We start from the raw sequence: 11,980 nt of genomic DNA on the forward strand, positions 1-11,980 counted from the left end.
TCTTCTTGAATTGATTTCACACTTTCTACTGTGTCCTCATACATTCCTTTTTCTCTGACCCAATTTGCAGGGCCCGCAACATACATGCGACTTGTAGCATCTCTGGCTGTCTTTTTCGCTACCTCATCCGCAAATGCATTCCCGTGACCAACATCGTCAGTAATCTTCTTATGTGCGCTACACTTCACAATTGCTATCTGGGTAGGCAAAGCAAGTGACTCAAGAAGGTCAGTCATCAACTGACCATGTTGTATCTTAGTGCCGTGGGAAGTAAGGAATCCCCTTTCTTTCCACAAACGTCCAAAATTGAACGCCACACCAAAAGCATACTGGCTATTGGTATACACGTTCACTCTTTTTCCTTTGGATAACACACACGCACTGGTTAAGGCTATCAGTTCAGCTGCCTGAGCTGAATTATGTCTGATGCGTGCTGTTTCCACGACTGTATGCAAGGTAGTAACAGCATAGGCTGAAGTTGTCTCTCCATTAGGAAGCTTAAAACAAGAACCATCTACCCATAGCGTTCCATTAGGATTCACTAATGGCGTATCTGTTAAGTCAATTCTACCTTTTGTCTCTTCTTCAGTACGGAAGAAACAATCATGTTGTTCTTGAACACCTTTCTCTTCTGGAAGAGGCAACAAAGTAGCTGGATTTAAAGTATTACATCGTTTGATATGCACGTGACTAGCCAAGAGCGTCAGCTCATATCCAGACAAACGAGCACTCGTAAGATGCTGTGTTTTTGTTCTGTTTAGCAAAGTATCCACTGCATTTGGCACCATAACAATGAGAGTATTATCTAGCACCACTCCAGCCGATTGTCGAATAGAAATTGCTGCTGCTGCTGTCGCTTTAAGACAACTAGGCAATGCTTTAGCTACTGGATCTAACGTAGCCGAAAAATAGGCACATGGTCGCTGTTTATCTCCAAATCGCTGTGTTAAGATTGACAACGCACAACCTTCTCTTTCGTGAACATAGAGCGTAAAAGGCTTACTGTAATCAGGAGTACCTAGTACAGGAGCGGAACACAGAGCAGCACGTCAGTCAGTAAAACTCCTCTGACATTCGTCAGTCCATGGAAGGGGCTGAGGCGTATCTTTCAAAGTGAATGCCAACAAAGGTTTGGCCAACAGAGAGAAGTTAGGGATCCACTGCCTACAATAGGAAGTAATGCCCAGAAAGGCACGTACCTCTCTTTGTGTGGATGGCACAGACATTTGCGCAATAGCTTGGATACGTTCTGGGGTTAATCGTCTTCCCTCCTTTGATAAGAGATGACCCAAGTAGGTAACCTCTTGGCGAACATATTGTAGCTTAGAAGGTGAAACCTTATGATTAAGATTGGATAGGTGTCGCAACAATGCAACCGTCACATTCTTACATATATCCTCTGAATCAGCAGCGATTAACAAGTCGTCTATGTACTGAATGAGAGCAGCACCAGACGGCAAGGAAAAAGCATCAAGATGACATTTCAGAGCTTGACTATAAATAGAGGGACTTTCACAATAGCCTTGAGGTGCGCGCTTGAACCGAAAGCTTCGGCCTCCAAGAGAGAAGCCAAAAATATCTCTACTCTCTTCGGCAATGGGAATACTAAAGAAAGCATTTTTCAGATCGATAACAGAAAAACAAACCGCTGTAGAAGGTATCATCGTCAACAGTGCAGTGATATCTGGGACAACAGGAAACTGTGGTACAACAATTTTGTTTACCTCCCGAAGATCAATTACAAAGCGATAAACAGGAGGCTGAGAAGGATCAGTGCGTTTAAGAACAGGAAGAATAGGGCTATTACATTTGCTACCTCTCGTTTCCTCAACCACATCCTTCTGAATCAAATCATGAATGATTTCCAAAAGCGCTCTTTCACCTTCAGTGGAAATTCTATATTGAGGAGCACGTGGCAATTCAGCATTGGGCTTGAGAGTAACAACATAAGGTGGAATTTCAAGACAACCAACATCATTTGGACCCGTGGCCCAAAGCGTTGTAGGAAGAGAGAGCAATTCAGGTGGAAATTGATCTTTAGACAAATACATTGGAGAAGTCAGTTTCTGTCCTAAAGTAAGATATATACCAGAAGGAGAGCAATATATCGTTGCATGTAATCTTTTCAATAGATCCAAGCCCAATAGATTCTCGCCGCAACCATTCGTTAAGAGAAGCGGAACTTCTAAATAATAAGGGCCAATTGAAATAGGCAAAGGGCAAGAAACCGGATTACGAACTGGGGCGCCAGAAAAACCTACAGATACATTCGTTAAGCCAGACAAAGGTGCCCCAGGGAGTTTTGAATGAATGATAGAACTTCTCATCGCACCAGTATCTAAAAGAAATGGCTCTGAAACACCCATTGTAGTGACATTAACATACGGTCCATTCTGAGCTACTGGAATCGACACAACTCCCTTACTTTGTCCATGGCTGTCCTAGTTAGCATGAAGACTTTCATTCTCGCCTTCAACATAACAATCCTCATTGTAATACTGTGTGGACCGGACGTTTTGCTGATCAAAATAGTTCATGGAATTAGAAGGAGGAATGGAACGCTGTTCTTGGGTCAACATACCTCGACCTCTACCTCTGTTTGCTGACTGGAGGCAACCACGACCTCGTGGAGCAGATAGTGTCCCATTGCGCTGTAATAAAACCGGACAACTATTCTTAAAATGCCCTTCCTCCCTACAATAGGCACATTGATTAGGACCTAACAAAGGTCGCGGAATATATGGCTCAGGCTTTTGATACACCCTCTGAAACTGTGGAGGCTGCTGAAACTGGGGCTCAGCATAACGAGGTGGATAAGCCTGTTGCAAGAGAACCTTAGTTTTCAATTCTTTAGTCTTTTTCTCTTGCTTATCTTTTTCTTCTTTATCTCTATTTACATAATATTGAGCAGTAGCCAATATCTGGGATGAAGAGGAAACAGCCCATGAACTTTCGGAGTCTTTCAACTTATGCGACAGCTCGGGTAGCAAATTAAATACGAACTTATCTACAAATAATCGCTGTCCACCCTCCGTAGTCATGTCCTGACCACTGTGATCAATGAATGTCTCCTCGAAACGAGTGAAGAAATCGGAGACACTCTCATCTTTCTTCTGTTTACACGCGGCTAGTTTATCCCAGTTAACTCTCAAGGCAGGCATCATCGTTTTCATTAATGTAATAATCCTACCAGGGAGTTCTGAAATCAAAGCATCAGGCTTCGCATCACCCACTTGGGCTCTATCTGCGGCAATTATAGCATCCCAGTCTCCACCTAATTCTTGGGCATGATTCTCTTTACGAGTCCTAGCCCATAATGCTTGTGGGACTACATTCCCCATCAACATATCAATATCTGCTAAATTCATGATGCAGGCATCAACAGTCTGTGACAATTCTTTATAGTAACCTGCAGGGTTCTTACGAGGATCCGGTAGAGACTGTTTAAGAGCCAAAACTTCAGATCTTTTCCAGGGGACATGTACCCATATTCGCTGGAAGTGAGTAGGAATAGCTTGATTAGCACCTGCTGCTGGAACCTCTTCTCTCCATACTGGAGGAACCTCTCTCATTGGGTAATTTTTCAGTGTCAACCTAACTGAGGGATCGGAGTCAAGAAAAGTCTGTGAGGTAAATAAGGTTCTAAAGGTAACAAGTGTCTTTACAGCGTCCTCAATCTTAGAACCCACAATGAGTCCCTTATCAAAGTTAGCCTGAATATCTAACAGACCCTGAGGAACCAAACCCAAGTCCATATCCTCCCAACCTTTAACGAGAGTATCACACATAACATTGAAAACATATCTCTGCGTAGGCGCATTCCACTGTGAGAAGGTAGGCATAATGTCGAGTACACTATACTGAGGACCCTTCTCAATCCATTTGCGAGCGAGAGAGTCCAACCTTTCTCGTTCTTCGGAAGCTGGGAACTGACTACGAGACTGTCTTCGAGAAAATGCCGGAGACACATTTAACGCCTCAAAGAAAGGAGATAAAAGACCAGCGACCGTATCTGTGAGTCGTTTACTCATAAACGGAGAATTGGACATAAGGATAGGGGACAAGGTATTAGGAGAACTAACTAAAGAGGAATCAGTAATTACCGGAGGAGCAGAGGGCAAAGAAGATGAAGGAAAAGGAGTCGAAGGCAAAGCTGGCAGAGGCGGCAATACTTGATGGGGCAAATATGGAAGAGCCGGAGCAAGCGGAGGCGCAACTGGCGGCTGAACAGGCTGTAACAACGGGGGTGCATTAGCACCTTGTACATAGGGCAGAGGCAATCTCAATAAGTGAGACATCAAGGGATCTTCCTCTAAATCCTTTCTTTTATCAGAAGGGGAAGCTGGGAACATCGGATAGCATTTATCTATCGCCATACGATGCTGTCTCTCTGAAATTTCCATCGCATTGTTAACTTCATCATCTTTAAATTGCTGGGCAGCCTGTATAATTGTCATACCCTGTGCTTTCCTATCTCATTTTTCGTGCTTAATTTTTCTCTGTTTGGCTTCCTTACGCCAAAGGCGAAAAGAGTCAAACATTGCCGGCCGGGCTTTTTTTAAAAATAAAATAGTTTCCAAATTATCTAGTATGTCAGGCTCGAAACTACCATTTTCTGGCCATTTTAAAACACCATCATTCTTCGTGTATCGGATCCATGTCTCGTTAAAGGCAATGGGGCCAAGCCCATGTTTAGAATAGAGCTCATAAGTGGGAGTTCCAACCGAAGGAATCGGACAAGAGTCCTCCAGCCGGGAATCTCTATTACAACCAAAGCAACAAAGTTTCTTAAACTTAGTCAGACCAGGCATCGTTATTTCACTGGACTGTTCACAAACATCAAGGGGGTTAACTCAATTAACACAGCACAAATGTACTTACCCCTCGGCTTCGGTTATTGCAATACCCGAATCAAAGACCCAAAGAACCTAAGAACCAAACAACCAAAGAACCAAAGAACCAAATGTGGGAGCGACCCACCAATACTTAACTAAGATGTCTTCTTACACCAACAGAGGCCCGTCTATCGTCTCGCTTTACCATACATCACCAAAAAGAGGGCCAAGGCAAGGCGGCAGTCAGGGCAGCAGTCATCAGTAGCCATTAGGAAGGAGTAACCACGCTGCAAAAGACCTTCGGACCACTTTCGACATACAGGGGTCGCTTGACGTGGTTCGCGATTCCTCCAGAATTTTCTTGCGGGGTTCCTCACGACCTTCAGGCAGAACCACTACCTCTGAAGCCGCCCCACGTTGGGCGCCATTTGAAGAACCAGAAACCTTATGGGCCTGGCGGCGCAGGGTACGCCTTAATCTCCTGGGTTCTCCTGCTTCAGCTAACAGAGACACGGGACACTCTGTCGGCGTAAAAGATCAGATTTTATTAGCTGCAGCTAGTACAGTTGTCCTAGAAGTACACACGGTATGTTCTCAGGAGACTGCCACTTCACTCCGTGGCGCACAATCTTTTATAGTACATAGGTGACATATACATTAACGAAGGAGACACCTAAAACATACATGAAAAACCAATAAGAATAGTCTGAAAATAAGTCAGAGCCAATAGAAAGAATTGGAAAACAAAAGTATCGAGTAACCTGAAGAAGCCTCTCCTCCAACTGTGTTTGCCACCCCTCCCCACAGGTTAAGGTATTAATGTGTCTGTAACTGACTTGCAGGTGGCGAGATACGTTTGTGTGTTTTGGAGGACAGTTGTGAAACGAGAGAATACGAGCAGAGGACAGTGAAGGCCAGAAGATAAGATAAAATCAGAAGAGAATAGTGTAATCCAACAGATAGTTGAGACAGGGATTAGAAAAACCAGACAGGGATTAGTGTACTCGGCCAGTTTCTAACACCAGCTTTGTAAACAGAGGCACAAGGCTATTTTGACACAATACTGCAGGAAAAGCAGAAAAGACTTCGTTTGTCGTGCTGCCTGAGAGAGGGCAACACAAAATGGCGGCGGAGCACAAAATGAAGGCTCAATACGATTGTGATCGAAAATCAAATTTCCTCAGACCCTCCTTTTGCCAGAACTCAGGCAAGATACACAGACTCACGTTAATCTGAGTCGATGTCGATAGCCATGAGGTCATCGAGCTGTTGCTTTAACATCATTCTAATATTCTCTGTTCTTTGTGTCTTAGGTTTTGGGATGCACACAGTAGCACAAAGGTCGCAGATGGCGGGACCACAGTGCATACAAAGACAACAAGAGAAAACGATGGCTAAAACCATACCAAGGAATGTTAGCACTTTCCAACCCCATTTGGACAGTAGTCCCCAAAACCATCCCAATAACGAACAATCTCCTTCGTCCTAAAGAATCGACTCGGAGATTATATGTAATTTAGAGATGGCTTGGTATACTGTCGGAGATAGAAAAATGTATCAGCATCAGGTTGTAGTTTGAGGTGCTTGGTTTTTTTCCTCACTTACCTGGAGAAGGGCAGATTAAAAGGATTCACATTTACCTCTGGCACGCTCAAGACTGCTGCAGAGAGTTACTCTGATGAAAGAAGATTCACCGGCTGGTATGCGGACTTGTCAGCTCTCTAAGTTCTTTTTATGAGGTTTACCATTCGTTGTCAGGACTGACCTTCACTGTTAGTTCATGTGTTCCCCTGCAAAGGGGGTGAAATGCCTACTCCCAGAATAAGTAGATGGAATTGATTCAACCAGAGAAGGAACATGGTATTTTGATAGAAAAATTCTGAATTTGCTATCATAGGTGAAGAAGAGCCTCCATTTTAAAATTTGCTGACCTGCCCAAGAACGACAGAGGAAGTGTTGTTCATAACATTATATCCCCAATTGGTTTTTCAAATACTGGCTGACTTCTCTTATCCCAAGCCAGGGTAAAATCTTGTACCGTAGACACCTAACTATCTGAACCCAGCACTGCTTATCTGCAGACCCTGATTCCACTCCAAACCCTGAGGGAGAATACTCACTACATAAATTGATGACTTTGCGTTATTTCAATGTAGTCCAGAGGTGGCTCTGAAAACCCAGATAAGCTACAGGGCTTGTGGGCAGAACCACGCCAGGTTAGAAAAGAACACTAGAACATTGTCAGGGTACAAAGCTTCTCTGTCCGGCACCCCCTAAAGGCACTCAAACCCCTGCACTTGAGAATCTACTCTCAACCATTCCTCCAATGGTTTGTTTGCGATAGCAAAGACCAACGATGACAATGGGCACCCTTGCCAGGTGCCTGTTTGTTTTGGAAATGCGTTTGCCTCACTCTCCCTCTAACTGATTGATCTGTATTAAGAATCCTCATATAATCAATGAATCTAGGACCAAATATAATCCTCTGTAGTAAGATGAACAGTAGTCCTATCCCATTGAGTCACAAGCTTCCTTGAAACTTGTGAGTAGGATCAGTGCTGCTCCGCCCAGCCTATCTGCCAATGCTAGTGCATTGAGGGGGCTTCGTATATTATGTTGAGTATCCCTCCCCAGTATAAACCCAGACTGGCTTGGTCGGCCTAATGAAAAAATAGCTATTTTCGTAAGTAGGTTTGCCAGGGCCTTCACAACGTTTTGACTTCAACATTTGGGATGGAAATTGAGCCGCAGAAAGAGCAGAGGTCCAAGGGGCAACCCTGCTTGTGAATGACCACTATCTTGTTCATGCACAGATCCAGTGTTAATTGGTTGATCTCCACTGATTCCTTTATCACGTTCTCCAGTAAGGTAATGGCCTTGGAGGCGTAGATATTAAAAAACTCTGACAAATATCCATTGGGTACCAGCGTTTTGCCAGACTGCACTTGTCAGAGCCTCCAATAACTCTTTGTAAGTAAGATCATCCTCCAAGAGTTCTTTCTCTGCCTCCGGCACCCTCTGCAATGGGAAACCAAGAAGAGAATCCTTTGACTTGTCCCTGTGCAGGCTTTTGTTTTGGGAATATAATTTGGCTTAGTAAAATGCAAATATTCTGGCTATCTCTGAGCCCCCCTTGACTATTGTTTCGGCCTATGAAGATAGTTCTAATGGAGCGAGGTCTGGTTACCTCCGGGAAGGCTGGAGAAGGATAAGCATTTCCAAAAATGTATTTCCAAGTGGAGCAAGAAACTCCTGCTTGGATGGACAATCATGTATATATGTAAAAATATAAGTTAGCAGGTTTTTCCCACTGTGCCATAGGAATTTAGGGAATGTTTTCCTAATAAGTTGTTCTCTTTTTTTGTGTTATTGGTATCTTGAAATACAGTGTCTCCATGTACTTTCCATCCTATGTGTGTATAAGGGTGGGAATATGGTCGTGCTTCCTCGATACGTTTTTGCATGTAATCGTGGTAGCGTGCTTCCTCAGAATCAGTTTGCCTAAAGCGGTGAAGACTCCAAGGGTCACTTGCTGTAACCGGTCTCATCTATGGCCCTTGGTGGCTTCCTCCTTACTCCTGTCTTCGTATGCTGAAAGATGTGGAGCGCTCCCTTCAGGTACCAGTGGGACAGCGCTTGTAACAATGCCTTCTACCCTGACTTTACAGATGTTAGTTTCTGCTGTAACCTATATCTAAGTTAAAACATGCATATGAACCATGCCAATTGAAAAGAAACATTCTGTAGACATTATGAAAACATTTTTACATTTTGTTCCATTAATGATACAGTGCTTTTCTACTTTTTAGCATGAAATAAAAACACATTCCTCTGGAACAGAAGTATTGAGTAGATGTGAAGTGAGCCAGCACAATTTTAATTTTGCTGATAAAAATTGACCAAAAATGGAGTTTGAGTTAATCAAATTGTTCATAAATGTCAAATTATTCTCAAAGCATCATGCTTGACTTCATGCATTATGATGCCAATGTCTAAAGTAGTTTGAAGATCATCAAATATTTGTAGGATTGTCTCCAAAGTTATTTATGCTGAAATGACATCACAAACCCTCCCAAAGGAGACCTCTTTAGAAGGAAAACAAGTTTATTTAACAAAAGTTAACAAATTCAGTGATGGAACATGCCTAGGAAGGCCATCTCATTCAGTTGTGACATTATATAACTACCCACATGTTCGTGTAGACAACAACATCTCAATGGCCCTCAGTGTGGGCGTCAGTTTTTCTCAGGAACAGAAAGATGGAAACTATAAGTTTCAAAATATTTTTGAAGCATTAACCAATAAAGGATATGGTCACATGGACATCCCTTTTATTTATCTTAAAAGAATGGATCACTTGTACCTGTGTGACCAGGGTTAGGTATGGTGGCCCTCTTAAAAACCCTCATTCACGTACACAGGTTGTCGAGAGGTATATCTTGATTATCCACCTATTTTTGACGTAACAGCATCATCATTGTTTTTTTTTGGGGTATGCTATCCTCCACCTGGAGGCAGAACCACTGGTAATATAGTAGCGATTAGTGATGAAAAAGTGCTCAAGTGAAGTGAGTTAAAATTGCCTACTCTTCCAAATTAGAAACTTCTTTAATTAATTGGAGATGTGGAAAAAATAAAATCAAGGTGGTGCTTATGAAGGTGAGTTACTAATCTAACGCACTAATTTGTCCATGTGAGCGGTCGACATGTTTCAGCCCTATAAATTCCCAGGTGGGTCGGGGGGCTTTCTTCAGGACCTTTGATTTTGTGAGGTTGCTAGTTTTCTCAGCCCAAATGAGGTACGTCACTGACTTACCCTTCTTCTGTGATTGTTACTGGTTATTAGTACCTGTAACTGGTTATCCATTTTGCGGGCCGCCTCTGGGGAACCAGCGGGCTTTTTGGACCTGTCTGTATCTGCTGCTGCAACTTGTGCTAGCTCTTCAATCGGAGCCCGGGTCACACAGGTACAAGTGATCCATTCTCTTTTGATAATGAATCCTTGCCTGGAAGCTGAATGGTTCAAAGCTTCTCTCTCCCTCAATTGATTAAATACACATGACATCCCACCACCTGCGAGGTCTTCTCTACCAGTTCACACTTTCTGGTTCTCTCTTAGTGCTCCATCCTTGCATCTTTGTCAGTCCTTGTTTCAGCTACAAAGTTTCTTCATAGCCTCTTTCACTTCCTTGTTGCGTAGAGTGTATATGATTGGATTGAGCGCTGGAGTCACTAAGCCATAGAAGACGGAGATGACCTTTTCACTCTCCGCTGAGATCATTGACCTGGGGCTCATGTACATGATAATGGTTGTGCCGTAGAAGAGGCTAACCACCATCAGGTGGGAGCCGCAGGTGGAGAAGGCCTTCTGTCTGCCAGATGCTGTCGGCATTCGCAGGATGGTGGAGATGATGTGAAGGTACGTGAAGATGATTAAGGACAGCGGAACCAAGAGAACCACTACCCCAACCCCTGAGATCACAGCCTCAATTAGGCGGGTATCGATGCATGCTAAACGTAAGACAGCAGCCACTTCGCAGACCACATGGTTGACCTTATTGTGTCCACAGAAGGGTACAGTTATTGTGAAGGACACATGCACCACAGAGATGAGGAACCCACTGGTCCAAGTAATGATGCATATTTTGATGCAGACGACTTTACTCATCAGGCGTTGATAATTCAAGGGGTTGCAGATCGCAAAATAGCGATCCAAGGCCATGACTGCCAGAAGGAAACATTGGGTCACGCCTAGGGAGAATCCGAGGTACATTTGGGTGACACATCCAGAGTATGTAATGGTGTTCTTTTCCAAGAGGAAGCCCTTTAGGCATATTGGGATGTCTGTTGTCAAAAAGCAAAGATCCAAAAATGACAAGTTGCAAAGGAAAAAGTACATGGCAGAGTGAAGCCGGGGATTAGTTTGAACAACTGCAATGATGAGACTGTTTGCAAATAACGTGATGAGGTAAATTATGAGAAAAACTGGAAATAGCACAGCTCTTAGCTGGGGTGGAATAGAAAATCCAGACAGAATAAATTCAGTCACCAGACTTTGGTTTCCTCTCTCCATTGTGTTATCCTCTGGTCACCTGTATGGAAAGGAACATTAAACATGACTGTCCATAAAACAAATGAATTCGGAAGCCACTCCATACAAAATATTGAAATACTGAATATAACGTAATTACATCATAATCAGATGGGTGTGGAAAGGAGGTTTGTATACCAGAGAGATGAGTGAGAGATCTTACGTGAGTGGACATTGCGTATCTGAGACCTCAAAATGCATCAGGATCTTTGCGTCTAGCGTGGAGAGAATTTACTTCACTCTGGTAATCTGGTAGGTGGAAACTGAACCGATATTAGTTTAAATCTGTGTACATAAATTCCATATAAGCCTGGCGACGCATTGATCTGCGTGGGCTTCAGGAAGCTTCACCACTGATGGCTTCATGCATACAAACATTGCAGGCCAGCTGCCTTACAATAAGTCAATAAGAAAAGAAGACTGTACAAGGCTACTATACCTTGGCCACATTGGACCATGTAAAGGGGCCGTTATCAAACATCTGGCGGCCTTAATGAGCAAGCGGCTTGGGCCACACAGGGATGGCCGCAGCTGCAGGAATCCTGCCTGCTTCCAGGGAACAGAGAGCCGGTGCATAATTTTTAGTTTTATGCGATCAAAGAGATTGGATTATTCAGGTTTCAAAGTAACTATTTAGCCTACTTATGACATCACTGGACAGGGATCATGTAACTCATTGCCCACGAAGGGCATTTCAGAAAATCCCATGGCATGACGTATTGGGACCCTGATCAGGTGAACTGATTGTCTGGCTTCTGGGCTTGCTGACATCATGAAATGAATATATCATGACAAGGACTCAAGACTGAAGCAACACACTGTCCGCGGCTACTTCATGAAGCAGATGCGAGGAAGATTGCTGCTTTTATTCAGATTCTTGCAGGTACTTCCCTTCATACTCATAGACCTGGTTATTACCTCTTAACCAGGGCACAAGTCCTAAAAAAAGAAGTGGGGGGACGCTGTCACCGGAAGTGACGTCACAACAGGAATCTCATGAAGAGAAGTGGGGGGACGCTGTCACCGGAAGTGACGTCACAACAGGAATCTCATG

The 11,980-nt window shown here is 43.5% G+C and overlaps 1 protein-coding gene across 1 annotated transcript; it reads right to left on the bottom strand.

Annotated features, from left to right (window-relative positions):
* Positions 1-9,987: 9,987 nt before the first annotated feature.
* On the bottom strand, positions 9,988-10,908 carry LOC146822520 (olfactory receptor 2D3-like). The gene has a single exon (XM_085610065.1). The coding sequence runs from the start codon at positions 10,906-10,908 to the stop codon at positions 9,988-9,990; it is 921 nt and encodes a 306-aa protein (XP_085466191.1).
* Positions 10,909-11,980: the final 1,072 nt, after the last annotated feature.

This window comes from Triturus cristatus, chromosome 6 (genome assembly GCF_964204655.1).
Source record: "Triturus cristatus chromosome 6, aTriCri1.1, whole genome shotgun sequence".
NCBI classification, from domain to species: domain Eukaryota; kingdom Metazoa; phylum Chordata; class Amphibia; order Caudata; family Salamandridae; genus Triturus; species Triturus cristatus.

Coding starts and splice junctions, on each gene's coding strand:
- LOC146822520 (XM_085610065.1), bottom strand. CDS start 10,908: ATGGAGAGAGGAAACCAAAGTCTGGTGACTGAATTTATTCTGTCTGGA.